The sequence below is a fragment of the Elgaria multicarinata genome, chromosome 3 (genome assembly GCF_023053635.1).
Source record: "Elgaria multicarinata webbii isolate HBS135686 ecotype San Diego chromosome 3, rElgMul1.1.pri, whole genome shotgun sequence".
Taxonomy (NCBI): Eukaryota; Metazoa; Chordata; class Lepidosauria; order Squamata; family Anguidae; genus Elgaria; species Elgaria multicarinata.
Window position 1 is genome coordinate 115624510 of NC_086173.1, and position 20146 is coordinate 115644655.

Below are 20146 nucleotides of genomic sequence, written 5' to 3' on the forward strand. Positions count from 1 at the left end.
ATGCACTGAAGAAAACTGTAAAAAACCTTAAAATGTATTAACAACAAGCAGAATAATTTAATCATTTAAATATATTAATTTACTTATGTTGGCTCTGACTGATTTTTAATGATCTACTAAACTTTAATGAATTGCTTATAAGCTACTTTTTAATGTTTAAACTATTAATAAATAAGGCATTAAATATTTAGATATTTTCATTATGCTTACAGCTCTTTTGGAAGACGAGAGAAAAGCCTATAGATTACAAGCTGAAGAGTCCACCAAACAAATCCAAGTTCTCCAAGGTAAAAAAAAATCCTTCAAGGCTATGCAAAAGATATAATAGAAAAGATACAGATGGAAAAGGATAAGGAATTGTTAACATTTTCATGAGAATTCTGAAAACAGAACAAAATAACTACTGCCGAACAATGGTTGGACAAATTAACACAAATCAGTGAATGGAGTGAATGCAAAAAAAACTATTTCAATATTAAAGAGGTTTAGGATGATTCAAATGGAATAAAAGCAGGGTATTTCACAGACCAAATAAACTGGCACTGGACTGTAATGCAATAGGAGACTGTTTGGCACAGAGCAAATAAAAATATTGTTTTGCTATTAAAGCTCCAACATTGAACTTTTTTGAAGTTTCAAAATTTTCTGAAATTTCAAAATCTACGCTGCTCAAGCTTCAGGTTTGTTTTTTTAAAAGGGTAAAAATGGTCTGGTAGATCTCTAGTAATAAGCGTTGCACTAACGCTTATTACTAACGCAAAGTATTCTTCTATACTTCGTTTGTATTATCATCTACTACTACTGTGTGCAAGCCGAAGTGCTTTAGCATGTGAATTACAGTTCCTTGCATTGCAGTGTATTGGAAGCTGCTCCCAAAGTTTCCTAACTCTGGAGATGGTGGGGTGGGCATTCAAAAGAGAAAGCAAGGTGGGGTGGTCTAAGAAGCCTAGGGGCATATGTGAAAACTTTTATTTGTTTGTGATAATGCCAGCTTATGAAGAAGAATTTTTTTAAGCAATTAGTTAGAGCAAATTTCCATATAAAATTTAACAAATTTCATTTGTTAATTACTATTTTCATTCAATATTACTAATTAATTTGGGGGGATCATTTGATCCTCGCTGAATGCTCTCAGAGTGGCTACCAATAATTTAAAAACAATTAGAAACCTAACAGAGCAGTCAGTAATATATCAGTGCCAAATTACCAATCTTCAGACAAATAAAAAGGTCCTCACCTGGTGCAAACAAGACATTTCATGACAGACAAGGAAGCCTACCTACGAAAGAATATATAATATATTATAATCAAGAAAAAATTAGGTTGTTTACTTAAATAACACCAATGAACTTGAAATAAAAGTCAAGTTTTTATTCTGTCTCTTTCAGTAACATTTGACCCATAAAACTGTAGTCATGACTAACTTTGAAGCTATCATTGAAGCTATCACATTTATGTTAACTGCAATTAACATGTTAACGAGTTTCAATAAGATTCATTTATATTAAGCTGGATTGGGCTTTTATCACATAATCTTCATGAATATTGCAAAGTATTTTTGTCATTAGAATTAGCTCTTTAGGTACTATTTAATATAATGAGGAAGAAAGATAAACATTTCAATTATTTGGACTAAATATAAAACAGCTTCAGCTTTAAAAAAAAATAAAAATAGTACAAGAGCATGTAACCCAACCAGCTCTTAGGTTTCTTGCTTTTTAATCCAAATGACGTTATCATTTGGACTGAAAAGTTAGGACTAGAATTCTCAGAAAAAAAAATAGTGACACTTTGTATGGTCTTCACCATTAATTTGTGTTGTATCATAATACTCTTTCTAAACCACTGAAGCATAAAATTCTATTGTTTTCTTTTGTAATTAATTCTATTTATCTCGCAGTTTGTCATCTTTTTAAGTCTCCATTGAACCCTCTTTCAGTTTCAATCTCCTTATGATAATGCTGTGTCCACATCTCTCTTTCTGTAACTCTTGTAGCAAAATGAGTCTTGTGGCACCTGGAAAGCTTACCAAATTTAGTATGGCATAAGCTTTTGTGGACTACAGTCTGTTTCATCAAAGCCTAAAGTGTTACTGAGAGTTTCAAGTATATACAGTACACATGGTTTGGGAGGAGGGCAACTGTAAACATTGAGGCCAGAGGGAAATTAAATCCAGAAAGTACTGAAGTGTCACATTATTAATACTGATTCACCAAACAGTTGCTAGTTGACCTTACTTTTCAATTTTGTCTAAATGCTTCAAACCCTGAACTGAATTTAATTGAGCAATGGTGTTATGTTGGGATGTCAGAAGCGCTGGCATTAAATCAGTGTATTGCAGCATATTTCCTATAAAGATTTCTCCTCCTCTTTTCTTTTAAGTCAGGCTTAGTCAGGTGTACAGCTTTACCTGACTGAGATGAATTTGCCTACTTAACTCCTTCAGAAAATCTAATTTCTTGTAAATGTTTACAGCTCAGCTGCAGCGGCTACAGGAAGATATTGAACGTCTTCGTGAGGAAAAGGAGAATGAGATCTCCAGTACTCGGAATGAATTACTTAGTGCTCAGAGTGAAATTCTGTTACTGCAACAAGTGGCTGAAAAGGCTGCATCAGAAAGGGACACAGATGTCACTGCTTTACAAGAAGAGCTTCAGAAAGTAAGGGCTGAACTTGAACGTTGGCGCAAAGAGGCTTCAGAATATGAAAAAGAGATTGTCAGTCTGCAAGCCAATTTTCAGTTACGATGTCAACAGTGCGAAGATCAGCAGAGAGAGGAAGCCAAGCGTCTACAAGGTATATACTGGTGTCGGATAATTGAATAACATGTATAAAGTGTTGTGTTTACACTTTTATTGTTTCAAAGCTTTATGATATCTTGTAGTTCAGATTAACCATGATATAAATTGAGATAAATTTTAATCTAAATTGAGAAGGGGGCATTGTGCAGGTGTTTAAATTTGCTTTAGAGCTAACATATAGAAATGATAAGAGTTTGGGGCTTTTTGAAAAATCACAACTAATGGGGACATGATAAAAGTTTATAAAATTATTCATGGTGTGAAGGAAGTGAATAGAGTGAATATTTTTCTCCTTTCCACATTATTCTAGAACTCAGGGTCACCCAGTAAAATTGATTGGCAATAGATTCAGGACAAAGGAAAGTAATTTTTCACACTGGCTTCTGGTTTGATCACCATGGCTTAAACAAACCATGGCACATGCCAATGTGTGCCAGGCCCAGGCACCGTTTTGCCTAATTACTCACCCAGGCGCAGCTTGTTGTTTTGTCCAAACCTGGGTGGCATGACTTGTTTGAGGGAGAAAAATCCCTCAAATAACCCAAAGAACAGGCCATGAGTTATTTGCAGGTTGCTTCCCTCTCAAACAAACCATGCTTCCCAGGTTCAGATGACACAACAAGCCATGCCCAGGCAAGTAATTAGGCAAATCGTGCTCCTCACGCATTGGCGCCTGCCGTGACTTAAACAAGTCACCTCGGCTTGTTAAAGCCGTGATGATTTTCTACTTTTACTCCACAACCCACAATCAATCAATCCCTTTGTAAGTTGTGGAGTATGACATGCAAATCCAGACCACTAGGTTGTTTAGGAGCTAAACAACCCAGCTTTACCCCAACAACAAACCATGGTTTAACTGATGGGTTGTTTAGTCCCTAGACATCCCAGCAGTCCGGGTTTGCATATCATACTCCATGATCTATGAAGGAGATGAGCATGTATTGTAAGCTAAAAGCAAAAGAGGCACGCATCTCCACTTATGCATGACAATCCAATGGTTTTTAAACTGATGGATTGTTATTATGTGCGAACCAAGTCTATAGTTCATGTGGCTTTAAAAGGGGATTAGACAAATTCTTGGAGGACAGGGCTGTCAGCAGCTGTTAGCTGGGGAAGCACGACATGTTGTGAAAATGTGGCAGTGTCAGAAGCAATTGGGCCCATTCAGAAGACACCTTAAACCATGGCTTTAACCATGGTGGTTAAGCCGGAAATCCGGGCCGTGTTCAGAAGACACCTTTAACCACACTGAATAAGGCTTTTTGCTTTATTCACCATGTTTAAAGCCGTGGTTTAAGGTGTGTTCTGAACACAGCCCAGCTTTCTGGCTTAAAGCCGTGGTTAAAACCATGGTTTAAGGTGTCTTCTGAACGAGGCCATTCCCTAGGAAGCTTTGCTGCAGCAATGGCCAGTGGGATCCATCAGTGATCCCATGTAGCATGTAGTCACCTTAGCTGGAATCCCTAGCACAATGTATGAAGTTATACACATAAGCTTTTCAGCTTTCTCTTCGAGTAGCTGCCCCCTGTACTCACTGGAAACATATGAAATGTTAGGCAAGCTACAATAATAGACTGTAGCATAGAAATCTTAATTTGACTGTACATATCATCCATGAAATATTCTGACGTCAACTGCTGATGTTTAGGTTGAACCAGAGCAAAAATTAAAATCGATGAAGATGCTGAAACTTATAATGCAATATTTGAAGAAAATACATCACAACACTAACATATAATAAAAATATATAACACATATTAATAATGTAGCAAAGTATTGCATATATGTAAACTTGCACCTACAAATGAGCTATTGTTTTGTGCTAATTACTTCTGAAGGTCTGTGAAATTTTTTTTGTAGTTACATCCATCTGGCCACTGCAAGAGTTATATAATTTCATTCAGTGCTAATTGCAGTGATTAGTTTTTTTCAAAATCTATTCAAGCTTCTAATACTTTGGCTCCACCATACACGTGGTATCTATCCACTCAATGGCCCTTGTTTCTTGTCTTTTTCTTGGCAGTACTTATCCCATAAGCCCACAGAAGATGGATGTCTGTACTGTACTTTTTGGAACATTCTCCCCCATTCCCCCTGCAAGCACGCACACATGCACATTCACACACAGAGTCTAATTGATGCCTAGCTTTTTCTGTCAAATTATTGATGACATCTGAAAGACGGCATCTTGCATGTGTATCTGCAGTGTTATAGGTCTCATGAATGGTGTGTGTGTGTGTGTGCTCTGCCCTGAAGTTGAATTTTTTTGTTGTTGTTTGCGGTTCTGATCAGTATGTTTTGATTTACTGTGATATTTGGTAATTATACATTTTGTAATGTTTTAGTGGTAATTCCCAAAACAGTACATGGTTTCATGTGGAAAATTACTTTAGCCTAGGGTAATACTGATTTGTTACTATGAGGACACTTCCATTTTTACCATTAAATAGGCATAACTATTAATGTGACAACTACATTTAGATAATTTGTAAACATATTTGTTGGCATTACAATTGAAAACAGCTATTTCTCGGTCAGTTTTAATGGGTAACATAGCATTACTTGCTTATAGGTGAACTTGAAAAGTTGAGAAAGGAGTGGACTGTTCTTGAAGCCGAATGCGTTTCTTTAAAGAAGGAGAATTCTTTGCTTGCATGTGAACTTCAGCGGCAGGAGAAGGAGCTACATAAGTAAGTGCTGCTGAATCTAATGGGAGATACCCACAAATGTTGAACTTGTGAAGAAGGTCCTTACACATATACTGTAAGGTAGACGCTGGTTTTAAAACATAAGTTTTAAAGGAAAATACTTTGGCCTCTCATGCACTGTTTTGTTAGCAGATTTGATCGAGATGAATGTAATGCATCTGGAGCACTAGATGTCTTTTACCTGGTCTTCCCAGGGATTGCCCAGTTCTAAAGAGTACTACTAGTACTGAGTACTGCTCACAGACACTCCTGACGGTTTAAAATAGAGCCCTAACCCGGCATTAGGGGCACCAGCTTAGCATCAACAGTTGCCCTGATCTTCAAACATGGTTCTTCAGCTCTAGAAAATGCTCAGACTTCTGTGAACAAAGCAGTGAAAATGAAGATCCTCTAGAACAAGCTGTGAAATAGTAGAAATTTATTTATTTATTTATTTGTTTGTTACATTTATATACCACCCCATAGCCGAAGCTCTCTGGGCAGTTTACAAAAGTTTAAAACAGTAAACATTTAAAAAGTATACAAAATTTAAAAACATTAAAAAACAGTATAAAAACAACAGAAATGGTGACCTTCCACATTGTGAGCTGACTGCCATATACTCCAGAAACATATGTCATATGACACCCCGTCTTCCTTATTTCAAGGTTGTGGGAATGACTAGATAGGATAGTTGCTCTTAAGCAGCACTTGGGGAGGGAATATTGAAGGGTGAAAAATAAATGGAGGCTGGTGTCTTCTTAATGTTTAAAATAAAATTTTGAGTTTAAAATAAACTATTTAACAGCAGAATTTTAAGACATATTTTGATCTTGGTTTACCTCCGTAAAAAATAATGTTCCCATACTGCCTAAAATATGCCGTAAGAATTAAAACAGAAGGCATTTCAATAAAATATGAAGGTCATATTGTATAAATATTTTCCACATGACTAATTTTTCCTACATGACTTAAAGGGCAGTGAATATTAACCAACCTTAGAGAATTCCTTGACTAGCTTCATGCAGCCGCCAGGGCTTTGGGATCAGCTGCTGCTATGCTGCATCAGAAGTAGGATGGGATGGAGTCTGCTATCCAAAGAAAAAGTCATGTCCTATGAATGTACAAGAAGTCCTTTGCTACGCCTAAAGTAGTTTTCTGAGTAGCTTCCCTTGTGTTGGAGAGATCTCACACTCTTTACAAAGATTTAATAACCTGTTTTACAAAGATTTAATATCCTCTTTTTATTTAACATTGCAAAGATTGACTAGATTGTAACATTGTTTTAATTAACTAGAGTTGACTAAAATCCAATTATAGCAAGTGGAACCTGCAGCAAAATGTTGTAACATATCACTTTCTAACTGTTCAAGATTCCAGCCAGTCATTCCCTCCAAGTACGACATTCCACTGACCCCGCCCCACTTTCCTGTTTTTCTTTCCCATTTGACAATAAAGATTCTTCTTCGTGGTCTCTGTGCATCACACATCTGGGCGCTGCGCCTGTGTGGAGCCTCAATTCAGGAATTTTCTATGGTTGAGGAATTTAGGTGGGAATCCCTCCCCAACCACCCCAGTGCACATGTCTCTAGTAGGTTCTGCCTGTTCCCTCAGTTCTTCTTCAACTGACATTATGCGAGCCTCACTAGGAACACGGTCTATAAAGACTGCATTGGTTAGCACTTGCTGAAGTTTTTTTATTCCTTAGCTTCTTCTCTACTATGGTTCTTTCTATCTTTACCATTATTTGTTGATTCTGTTTATTTTGGTTAGCGATTTCTTTCACAGTCGCAGGATCATTTGGGGTGTATGGCCTCAAAGGGCCCTTTTTGCAAATGTGTGAGGTGCAGTGCTAAATTCTATCATACAGAAGGCCGCTGTCTCTCTTTGCTGGGTTTGGGGGAAGAACATGTTGTAGAAACCTTCCGTGCTGCCAATCTTTCACCAAACAAGCTTGACATAACCGTGCGGATAGACTTCAGGCTGAACTGTGGAAAATGATGGTGGACAAGCCTAAAGGGAAAATGCCCCAGACCCAACAATCAGGTCTTTCTACTGAAGCTTTGGCTGCCTCTCAGGCCACTATGTACCTGACTGTTATAGTATCCCCAGCCCAGGATACTCAGGTTACCCATACTGGCCCACCAACTCCACGGTACTCAGCGGTTGTTACAGTTGTTAAGAAATTTGCAAAAAAGGCTAAAGTGTAAAGTTTTAATTAGATGCCCTGAAAACAAAGAGGAAATAAGATAAAAAAGGGGGCTAAAGATCACTCCAAGAAATCAGTGTCAGCCGCTGCTGCTTCTAGATTTGCCTATACCAATGTCCCCAATATCATCTATACCAACCTTGTAACCTATATCTTTACCATCGACTTTGGAGGGTGAAATCATATTCTTCTCCTTGACACCAACCAGTTTGAGCAGAGTCAATTGGCCAACTCTGAGTATCTGGATTCTAAATGACTTTCAATTCTGAGAGATATCCCCGGGCTTGAATACCTCCAGTTCGTATAGGAAAGAGCTTGGACAGCCACCTTGATATTCCTCATATTCCTCATATCAGAGAGAATGCTGTCAGTCCCCAATGTCCAATTGGGACAGATGCTCGGAATGGTCTCTTTCCCCGCAACATTCTTATTAGGAAGATTGGAGGCAGGAGCATGAAAGAGATTCTTACCACAGGGGCTGTATCGCCTTAAGATTGACTGATATCACCTGCGCCTTTATCACCTTGGGAGTACTGTCAACCGCTTAATCCCAGCCTCCACTTTGACATGATTTCATCTCACCATTGATAATGGTGTCTTGGCAACCTGCAGTTATGTCCCAATGTGTTATAGAATTGACCACCTTGGGACACCTCCAGATTCCTCGGGCATCTCAGCCTTAACTTCCAGTCTAACGAAGATCACTTTATCTGCAGTCTGGCAGAGAGGATTATCAGTCAAATTTGACATCCTTGTCGTCAGCGGCATTGTCTATATTCTCCCTGGATGTGACTCTGTGGACATAGGAGGGAGCATCCCCGTCTGAAGATTTTTCAGACCAGGCACAGTCTTTGGGCTTGGAGATCCAGCAGCCAGTATAGAAAGTTAAGGACCCCATGTTTAATCTTAACTATGATTAGTTTAAACAAGCCAGCTTCATCCACTATGGTTTGAAATTGGCTAACTTCAGCTAATCATGCTTTAGAATAACCACAGTTTGTCTGGGTTTGGATGACATTGCCAACTGTGGTTAATCTAGAACAGAAGCAAAAGCTTCCAGTCTCCTCCTCGTGGCTGTTCTAGATGTGGAGGGGGAAGGGGGGTGAGGTTCACTTCAGCTCTGTCTCACAACACTAAACTGAGTTGGTGTTATGTCCAAACTGAACCATTGTCTACACTTTTAAGTGTCGTTTTTGGGGTTAAGAGTTATGTAGAAAATATTTCCTTTTGCTTCCAAAAGCAAAGTGCAATGCTTGGTTGGAACTTGGTTATTTCATTTGTATGGCACTGCATCAATAATTTCTTCAGTCATGGCAGATATTGCAGACTCATAGTATTGTACAGAAGTTATAAAACATGATTTTGAGGAGGGGAAGTTGCTAACATTGATTAAAAGCATTTGTTTCTAAACATATAGTATTCCCTTGGGGCTTGCCCTTTTTTTCTTTTGCAGTTCTCAGCAGCAGAGTTTAGCGCTTACCAGTGACTTGAGCGTTCTCGAACTGACCAGAAAGGAGCTTGAAAATAAAATGGGTTCTTTGAAAGAAGAACATCAGCGGGATTCAGCTAGTCTAAAAACCCTCCTTAATGAGGCAGAAAACCAAGTCAAGGATGCACAAAATGAGGTAGATATCAAATTGATTTCATCTGTATGGGTTTTTGTATGCTTTTTAAAAAAGGTCTAAAAGCTGGCCATTCAGAGGGGATCTTGGCACTCTTTTTCTCACCCCATTACTCCAAGAGCAGTCCTCACATTAGCTGTGTTTAGATGTACCACTAAACTACAATTTTACACTATTAAGTCTGAGCCTGGGCCTTTCCCTTCCCCTCTTCCAGCATGGCCATGAGGAGAAGATTGGAAGCTTTTACTCCTATTTTCAGTTAGTGGCAGTTACTCATTTTGTCCAAACTGAGAACCATAGTTTGTCTTAACTGATTTAGAACAGGAACGGGGAACTTTTTTCAGTGCTCAGCAGAGAAAAGCTTTTCTCTGCTATCAGTTGCTGATCAGAGATAAGGCATTTTCCCTGCCAGGAGAGGGGGCTGAGTCTGGGGAAGAACTTGGCAGACCAGATGGGGATCCCCATGGGCCAGAGGGTCCCCATCTGGTCTGGTTTAGGGAAACAAGCCTGGATCATAAACCATGGTTTGAAGTTTGCTTCTTTCCCTAAACCATTGTTAAGACCAAGCACAGTTTTGTCCAGGTTTGGACATAGTGAAGTAACTGCAGTTGCTTGAAAACAAAGCAAAAGCTTCTGGTCTCCTCATCTCAGCCACGATAGAGAGGAGACGGGTGAGGGAAGCATACAAGCCCTGAGGCTCATACATATAATTTAAAACATCGTTTAGTATTGTGTGCAAACAAGGCCATTATGAGGCAGACTGCTTTTGGAACTCAAAAGAGTCTGAAAAGCAATGTTGCAGGGGTGGCTGTTAAAGAGGCGAGGGTGAGGGGAATCAAAAGCCTGACTCAGCTTATCTGAAAGTATTGTGTGCATTCAGCCTAAAAACTGAGTGCGTAGGCATGCTTTTATACTTGTTAATGTGCAGTCCAGCGCTCTAAAATTAAGTCTTGCTTGTTAATGCTTATTCACTGTAGAATGTCTGTGATTATGAACTTGCTATTTCTTTTCCCCTTCGCTTCTTCCTTCTGTTAGGGCAAATATGAATATCTCTCTCTGGATGTAATCAAGGGTGAACAATTCAACTGCCAAGTGCTCAAACTAAAGCCCAGTTCCCACATTCACTACATGAGTCGATTTTTCTATTGCTACTTTCATATGAGGAACGTTACTTCTGAATGAGCTCCTATGCTGATGATGCTTGGTATATACAACATCAGGTTGAATGCTTGTGAACAGCTTGATAGTAGCTGTTGCCACATGTAGAAACATTTCTAAGAAACGTTCCCCATAGGAAAATGACATAAATCATCTCATGATAACTTTGCCATATCTGAACCAGGTTATTGCGCATCATGCTCTTGCCAGAATTTTAAAAAAATGAGTGGAGGAGAGTAAAAGCATTCCTTTCCTCTCTGCACCAGAAACAGAGCATAGGTTCATTGCTTCCTGAGGAAGACTTTGATTTTTCTAATACAACTGTCATCTTTATAAGCAGATTAAAGGTGCAATCCTATGCATTTTTAGACACAAAAGGTCCCACAACTCCCAGTATGCCCCAGCTGACCATGCTGGGAAGTGTAGGACTTTTTCTGTCTAAACATGCATAGGATTGAGCCCTAACTGTTCAAATTGGTTTTGTAGTCAAAGCAATCATTTTCCTTAACTACTAGGAATGCACATCAATCATGGTGATCATGTGTAGTTTTTATTTAGAACCTTTGGCATTAGAGCTTGATAGAAAATGCATAAAATATTAAAACCCTTCCAGAAGTGACTCATGCACAAACCATGCAGGTGAAGAACCTTCAAAGGATATTTTGTTCCTTCATTAACATTACTAGAGAAGCATGGGTTGACAATTTCCATTGTACTTTTCCATTCCTTCTTGTGTTACCATTTCAACTGCCATCTGGATTTCATTTCTATATTTATTTTATATGGGGGACTAGTGGGACTGTACATTTTCTCAACATATTAGTTTTTTAAATGTATTAATACAATGGTATTACTTACTCAGCCAAGTGGCAGTGATACATGCTTTAGCAGAGAAGTCATTGGTTTCTACAGGGAATTCAGAACACTTTATTTGTTATTTAAACCTTTAGTTTGTTTTCATAGATGGCAATATATGTAGTGGCCTTAACACTGCGTGGTTGATTTCATACACTTGTAGTAAGGTTTCTGTAAAACGGGAATATATAATGCACTGATGAAATATGTGTCAGGCCCATAAAAATGAGAATAGCCTTTTCTGGTAGGGCGTTTTGTTTGAAAAGGAGAATTAGAGCAGTCTTCATAATTTTTTTAGTGTTGATGCTCTTTGGTTATATTTTGCTGGGGAAGTAACTGACTCGTTTTGCTTAACTGCTGATTTGCATGAAAGAATGGGTCCAATGCTGCACTGGCTAGATGATTTAAGATGTGAAGTTGGTGCAGGGCTGTCCCATACTCCCACACTTCATTATTGAGCAACTATTCCTGTGAAATGTCTGGACAGAGGCTTTCTGTTAAAGAAGAAAGTAATTCTTAGTTTTTATAAAATGCTGGTGTATACCATGAACAATGTATACACCTTTTCAAATAGGCTCATAAGAATCTGTACTGCAGGACAAAATGCATTGTCTGACTCCTAGACCTTACTTATGAGCTTGATTTAAGCATTTTAGGAATGGCTGTATTTTTATTTATCACACTAGGCATGAATCTTTCTCTGTTAGGAAGTATTAATAATTCAATGGAATTTGAATAAGATTTCTGCAAAGATGTCTCAATAAAATTGAAAGACTTTTGATCTAGGTAACATTTTTGTTGCAATTTCATTAACACCAGCTCCCCAAAGAAAACAAGTCTGAGCCAAATAACATGTGATGTTTTTGTTTTTTTCAGCAAAACAACCTCATGGGTAGTTAGATTTACTTTAAACCTTAGGTTCTCTTCTGGGAATTTGAATAGCATTTTACATATTGAACTCTTATGAGTTCAAGAGATGTGAAGACTCTGATAAAAAGCTTTAATCTATATTAATAAATCATTTCTATCATGGAATAATTTGTGAAGTACAACATTTAATTTGAGACAAGGGTTTATAGAAAGTGTTCTAGGCATCTAGTGAAAAGTTGAAAAGCTACGATATAGATACCACATATAAATGGAATGTATAAATATCAGTGTTCAGTTTTATTTGAGAAATAAAGCCAGAACTAGATATTAGAGCAAAGTTGTACCTGTCAAAATCTGCAAACCCCCCCTTCCTCCTCCCCCCACCCCCAGTAATGTCTGGTAACACAAAACAACAGAATTGTACTTCCTCACCATGACTGGGGAGAGAAGCAGGAGATGCTGGGTCTAGTTCTGGCTGAAGATAAATTTGTGTTATCCTTTGACACTTACCTTTTAACAGCAGCCGATAATCATATTCAAAGATCACTGGTACATCAGGCGTCTTTGTGCAGGAGAATGGATACACATTCATGCATTTGCTTTTGCTTTGACCCTTGGTTATAATATACAAAAAATCCCAAATTAAGTTTTGCCCCAAATATTTATATTAAAACATAGTGCAATACATTAAATAAAAGCTTAGGAACATATCCAAAAGCTACTTTAACTACTTATATCTAGTTTAAATGGGTCTGTAGATATGTGTTTTCTTTGCCTTTAGTATGAAAAGACACAGACCATACTCTCAGATCTGAAGTTGAAGTTTGAAATCACTGAGCAGGAAAAGCAATCAATCAATGATGAACTCAAACAGTGTAAAGACAACTTGAAGCTGCTACAAGAAAAAGGAAACCATGTAAGTTGGTATAAAGTGTGTGTCCAATTTTGGGTATTTCAGTTCTGCTGAGAGAACCATACATATTAGAGATAAAGGATCAGGGTTTGGGGGGGGGGGATGTTTGCAAAGTGCACAAGCTACATGCAGTCACTGGCCCAACAAAGTTGTGAGATAGACCATGTATTTCTGAGTAGATATGAATGAGCTTTGGGAAACTAACCTTGGATTAACTCAGAAATTATTCAAGTTTTTCCAGAAAAATCCTGGCGCATCCTCCCTGCCCCCAATATAATCTTGTGGAGCGAATGTGTTGTGGGTGCTTGCAGGGACAAAAGACAATTTCCTTTATATTAAATGGGACCAGCATAAAGAAGTCCAGGTGTGAAAAAACGGGTAGTCTAGGGAAGCCCAGCAGGTGGGCCTCCCCTCCCCTTGCTTTTTGCCCCTGCAAACTCTTGATTTCCTCCTGTTGAAGGTAACAGTGTCACATAGCTGCATTACATTCAGCAAGGGAAAATTGAGTCAGCAGTTCTTCTGTTCATATTTTAATCTGAGGGAGAAAAGAATGTTTACTTAGACATCCAAAGGCTTTTGATGAGGTCCCTCATGAAAGGTTCCTGAGAAGATATGGGACAAGAGGAAACATCCTCATATGAATTGAGAACTGGTTAAAGAACAGAATACAGAGACTACGAATAAATGCTCAGTTCTTACAATGAAGTGATATAAATACCTGTGTCCCCTAGGGTCTGTATTGGGACTGGTGCTTTTAAACTTGTTTCATAAATGATCTGGAGTTAGGGGAGAACAGTGAGGGAGCCAAGAACATCAATTTTTTTAGGGTGGCTAAAACAAAAAGGGATTGTGAAAATCTCCAAAAGGATCTCTACAAACTGGCAGCAAATGTGGTTCAATGTAAACAAATGCATATTGGGATAAAAAATCTTAACTGTACATATAAACTAATGATGACTGAGCTTCCAGTGACTGACCAAGAAAAAGATCTTCAGGTTGTGGTGGATAACTTGATAAAAATGTTGACCCAGTGTGTGGAGGCTGTGAAAAGCAAATTAAGTGTTGGGGATCATTAGGCAAGGAGTTGAAAATAAAACTTCCACTATCCTACTGCCCCTGTATAAATGTATAGTATGACTACACTTGGAATACTGTATACAATTTGGCTCGCCATAACTCAAAACAGATATTGTAGAGTTGGAAAAGGTCCAGAATACGGCAACCAAAATGATTAAGGGGTTGGAGCAATTCCCTAGGAAGAAAGGTTACAGTGCTTGAGACTTTTTAGCTTAGAAAAATGGCGAGTAAAGAGAAAAAATAATAGAAGTGTATAAAATTATGGATGGTGTGCAAAAAGTGGATCTTTCATAATATTCAATTAAGCTAAATAGTGGGAATTTCACGACAGATAAAATAAAGTACTTCACACAGCGCATATCTAAATCATGGAATTTAGTACCACAAGATAGGTGCTTGTACAGCTCACGTCTCCACTGAGGTAGGGTTTAACAAGCCCCCAAAGTTTTTTAATGAGCCTGCCTCAGGAGAACTTCACCAGCATCTCTGTTCCTTTGCATCTTTAGTCTCGGTTATCTGTTTCCTTATAAGCTAACTGTAACTACATACATACAGTTATTTAAACACCTTGCTTCAGTAAACTTTGTTTATGTTAACCAATGCAAAACATGTCAAAAAACATTTTAAAAAACAAAGATTGAGTTAATCATTTTCCATAATGATTCTGCAAATACTTTCTTGGGTGACTGCTCATGTTTCTTCTTTGCTTCCATTGGCGAGGAGCTGAATTTAAATGCGCTAGGATCCTCCTCATTAACTAGAATGATCTTTTTTTCTAATTTAAAGTTAACAAGCAGAATTCAGTCAGCAGTGACAGCTCCAATGGTGTCTGAAGTCTTTCAATTATAGAGGTTGTAGAATCTAATTGTTATAGCCTGCTATATAACTCTGAGTATATGCAGTGGAACTGGGGAAAACACTTGCAGTCTCCATAAGCTTGCAGTTTGAGCATTTCTTGGTAGCAATTCTTATTGATTGTTTTTCTACTAAAAGCAACTTGAAACATAAGATAAAATATAGAACCACTACAGTTAAAGCATCGACAACAGAAATAAATTTCAGCAGCAGTTCTCATCTGCTGCTTTCCCCTTGGAGCCCATTTCAATGTGCTATATATACAGTACAGGAAGTGCTGGCTGCAACCTATGAAAGAATAAATGTGGAAAATACTTTGATAGAATGCAGAATCTATGTAGATGTTGTTTTCTACTCAGTGATTTCCCCTACAGAATCCTCATGGATTTTGCTTTCAGTCATAAAAATGTTGTGCATGATTCTGTCATATAAGAAGATCAAATGGGCCTGAACATTCCAACTAACATCGTCTTGCTGGGAGAATCCAGAACTTTCTGTTGGCAGCTCTCGGTCGCCATTTTTGGAATAAAAAAAATTTCTTTCCAGATTGGCAATATGCAAAGGGTTTGAAATGGTATTAGAATTCCCTAATGTCTAAATGATTAGAAATGTAGCTGTACGGACAGAGTGGATGATTTAAATTTGAACCATATCAGTTAACTCATCAACTTGAAAAATACTCCGCAAAGAGAAGATCGCCATTTAGGAGGAAATGAGTTTATAATAAAACATGTAGCTCCCAAATTCTTTTACTTTACTGGAAACCCTCAGGTCTAAATGGATTTTCTCTTGTTTTTTCCTGTAAGCTGCATGTTTTATATGGCCTAAAAGATAGCAGTAGAATAAAAAACCACCTACTATATGTGACTATTTTTATTAGCTTTAACCATGGTTTCCAAGTCTGGGTGGTTCTCCCCCAACAATCCTCCATTCTGTGTTTACATGTCACACTAATCTCAGGGACAGGGTGGGCAATTGGGCGGGAGCCAGCAAGCTCACTCACTCCCGTTCATTCACAACAACCCACATTTTAAACTGTGGGTCGTTGAGACATCCAAACCAGGTCAATGACATGGTACTTTCTTCCATTTTTATATGAATGTGTCTTCCTCTACCCTCATTTTCCACTCAGTCTACTATTGCCCCCCACACCACCAAAAAAAAAAAAAATGGTGGGGGAGGGGGTTGCTCACTAAAATCAGCATTCTGTGGCCTCTGAGCATGTTTCGTAGTCATGTAAACCTTGGGACTCCCCTGCATCAGCTGATATCTCTCTTGTGTGCATGGTTGCTGCCTTTTTGGCTACATAAACAAACACACTCAGATAATTGAATTGGAATTAGCATATATGATATGAACCAGATAGCACATTCAATTAAGTCCTACTCATAAATTACATGAAATCTGCATGTACCATCCTGTATTTCCACTTACTAGGTATTTTTGTATTAAGAATCTTCTTGTTGACAAGCATTTCGTTGCTGTTTGTCTTGCTGGCAACTTCCATTTTCTTAATCACTGTTTTTCTTGCTATTATAACCTGTTGGATCTTCCAGTTACTTGAGTTTTTCACCCATAGCTGCCATTTGCCATACAGGCTGCTCTGATGAGAAATATGAAGGCAAATTATGTTAAAGGATCTAATGGGCTGCTATTGTGGGAACAGATTAGCATATCTTTAGAAAATGGGATTGTTCTTATCTATGTTTTTGGGTCATAAAGGCCTGTCAAGACTGAACTTGAGGATTTGTATCAATCCCCACTAAATACTAAGCACTGTCCTTGACAGCAGGGACTTGAAATGCTGTTTGGTTTATGGAACTGGCTGTTTGGTTTATGGCCCTTGTGCACCAGATCCTTTCTGCGCACATTCAGGGATGGCATCGGAGAGGAGCAGAGGGAAGCTGGTGGGGCTGAGGGGACACCAGCAGCTGTGGGGCGCTTGCGGACCCTGTGAGGAGCGATGCAGGGTCTCCTGTGGCCCTAATTGTGTGACCGGGTGGGCGATCTACTGGGAACTGCAGGGGTGAGGCCACGAGCACCCATTGCTCCTGGAGCCCAGTAAGTCCCTCCCTCCCTCCCTGATAAGGCATGCTGGGAGTTGTAGGACTTCTCAGCATTGACACAAGGGCTGTGCACAATGTGGTGGCTGCTGTGTAAAATGGCTGCCAAAGCCTCAGAATTTCCAGGCCGAGGCCGAATCATGCACAGCCCTACTGAGTACAGCTATGAGAACCAAGCTTAAAATCATAGAGCTGGCCAACTGCTCTAACAAACCAGTGTACTTATGCTACTAATCATTGCATTATATACTGCATATGTCTCTGGCCAAATTCACACCTGCCCACCATTCTTCTGAAACCAAATCCAATACAGCAAGGATCCTGAATACCATGTACTCAAGGACTTCCCATTCTCTTCACTGAGAGAGAAACATCCCATTGTGCTCATCACATATTTACGTTGGAGAAGAGAATGAGAAGCTTCAGCACGTTTAGAACTCATGATGAAGTTGCTAGATCATAAACAATGACAGCACAGTGCTTTGGGGGTGTAACTGTTTCATGCACTGATATAGCCTCAAGTCAACTTGGGTTAGTTAGCTCCTGTTTTAGAATCTGAATGGATGCCAACAGAGTTTTGGACTCAAGCAGCACACAGAGAGCTGTGTTTTGGCATATCTGTGCCAAGGCATAAAGTGCTGAAAGTTGCTCTTCTGTCTACTAAAAAGAAATTTGGTCCGCAAAAGTTATCATCAGAGTACTCAGTATACAAGGGGATATCCTCATTTGTTAAGAAGTATGAAGGCAATCAGACCCAAATATGTGAATGTGTTCTTTGGAACCAGTGGTGTTCACTTTTTGGTATACTTCTTTTTCCTACATGGAGGTGATACCTGTGTAGGAAGAATTTTGTGTAAAGTGCCCCCCGTAAAAAAATAATCTTGACGTCAGAGTTTAAATTCCAATGCAGTTGTAAGATAGAGAAGGAAAAGGTATATTTGAAGAAGATAATTTTAAATGGTTACACATCAAATAGAAAATCTTGATTGGTATCTGAATTTCCTGAATATGAGTTGAACCACTAAAATTATTTTGCATATAAAATATAAATGTATTCTTCCATCTAGGGAATCCCTCTAAAATGCAAAATGAGTTTAAGTCTTATTTTGCTGTAAAATAATAAATTCAATATAATAAGGACTTCCTTAGGAGAAAAATGTGTTATTTTTCAATATCCATGTTTACTTTGTACAGTGGTGTACTAACTTTGTATACCAGACTAGTTGTGTCTTGTTAGATGTCTTTAATGTTTCGATTGAAACAAAACTTGATCTTTGAACTCACCCCTATCTAAATCATCTTTACCTAATTGATTTTTATAGCACAAAATGATTTTAATATCCCTTCCCTTCCCTTTAGCCTTCCATATTACCACCCGTCCCAGCCGTATTCATCGGCCTAATCCTGGCTTTCCTGTTTTGGTGTTACAGCCCATTGTGGTAGAGAAAGGTACTACAAGCACTATTCAGTCCATGTATGTTCGTCCCTGTCACCTGTTTGTGCCATTTTTGTAAAACAGTGCATGGTGAAAAGCAGGTATTTATTTACCTGACACAAACCCTTCATTTAATAAGCCATTGTGTGTAATATTGGCAAACCAAACCAACTAATCATTTAACATCTGTCTGTTTTCCTTGTGCTTAGTGCTAACAGTGTCCTGTTGTAAACTAATTGTTTCTGTTCCTCTTCTAACACACATTTGTCTTTTGTGAGATGCTGCAGAGTTAAGGCCTGGAAGAAAACCTAACTATTTAATTAAACTTAACAAATGAGGAGTTTGCATATTTAAATTAGATCCTTGGTTTCCTTTTTATCCTCAACTAATTCAGAAATTTCTCTCTGGATTTGAATGCTTTTTATTTTTTCTCAATACTGTGGTGAAGAAAAAAATGGGGTGGGGGAATGGGAACAAGAGGAGAACAACAAGTATGGGTTTGCCTTCCCATCTCTAAGCTTGCAATGATTTCTAGTATCTTCCAAAATGCATTCTGTAAGATTCTGACCCTCTATAGGGAATTATGTTCTTCATGCTGGATGGTCAAAATTTAAGTTAAAAGGTGAGATGAAGAACATACATCTAAGATTAACGCCGATGCATTTTAGATCTGCTTCAAACCTAGGCAAGAAAAGGTTAACATGCATTGTGAAATGTTAACAGGTAAACTGCCTCGTGCGTTGTTGCAGGGTATTGGAAGATACCTAAGAAGAATTCATAATTTGGCAGGGCTCGCATCTACCTTCACTTTGGCACAAGCAACAAAGTGGATTAAATGCAAATGGTTTATCAGGAAAAATTCTATTGAACGATGAAATTATATAACTGCTAACCTAATGAAGTCACATCATGGGGACTTGTGTCCATTGGAATTCCTTTACTTAGATGAACATTGTTTAAGTTCTTGATGCCCAATCAAAATTTCTCAAACTCAAGAACAGATGGGAAACATTCTAGGGGCTGCCAGGGGTGAATTAATTAGTGTCCACTAAAACAATGAGATGTTGATTCTTTTCTTTTTTTTCCCACACAGAGACAATGGCCTTGGATGCCTGTGATGGCAGCTTTGGTTGCTGTGACAGCCATGGTGCTGTACCCAGGCCTAACCAGAGCTTCTCCATGAGAACTGTTGTTGAATCCATACACCGTCCTCCCTTTAGAAGCTGGCATCATTCACATACAGGGGGAAAACAGATTCATCCTGTTCCTTTTTTTTACCTCTTAGTACCACAGAGTTTGGCTTCAGAACAGCAGTAGGGTCATTGCTTTAAACTGTACAAAATGTATCTGTCTATAAAGAGGGAATAAAATTATTACTTCATTCTATCGTGAGCAATATTGTTGCTTACAATTTCATGTAATTCTTAAGATAGTATGTTGGAGTTCTAAATACTGTTATGGTGGCCTAAAGTAGGCTTCTTGGTACCAAATTATTTATGGTGGTTAGGTGTGTGGATATTTTACATAAGAGTCTGATTGCCAGATTGAAAGCAATGCATTTCCCCCTGATTTGGACACCCATGCCAAATATCCTTTAAATA

At 38.4% G+C, this 20146-nt stretch overlaps 1 protein-coding gene across 27 annotated transcripts in view; it reads left to right on the forward strand.

The window, feature by feature from the left end:
• SLMAP (sarcolemma associated protein) overlaps nucleotides 1–19931 on the forward strand; it is a 109688-nt gene extending 89757 nt beyond the window's left edge. For 16 of the 27 annotated variants that reach the window (XM_063121302.1, XM_063121301.1, XM_063121305.1 and 13 more), the window contains 6 exons: nucleotides 213–287; nucleotides 2476–2796; nucleotides 5374–5491; nucleotides 9151–9322; nucleotides 12984–13118; nucleotides 19639–19931. In XM_063121302.1, coding sequence (XP_062977372.1) covers nucleotides 213–287; nucleotides 2476–2796; nucleotides 5374–5491; nucleotides 9151–9322; nucleotides 12984–13118; nucleotides 19639–19728 — 911 coding nt within the window. In that variant the 3' untranslated portion in view covers nucleotides 19729–19931. Of the gene's footprint in view, nucleotides 1–212; nucleotides 288–2475; nucleotides 2797–5373; nucleotides 5492–9150; nucleotides 9323–12983; nucleotides 13119–18469; nucleotides 18560–19638 lie in introns of all 27 variants that reach the window. The other 11 variants (XM_063121308.1, XM_063121307.1, XM_063121310.1 and 8 more) reach the window with 1 other exon arrangement.
• The last annotated feature ends 215 nt before the right edge of the window (nucleotides 19932–20146 follow it).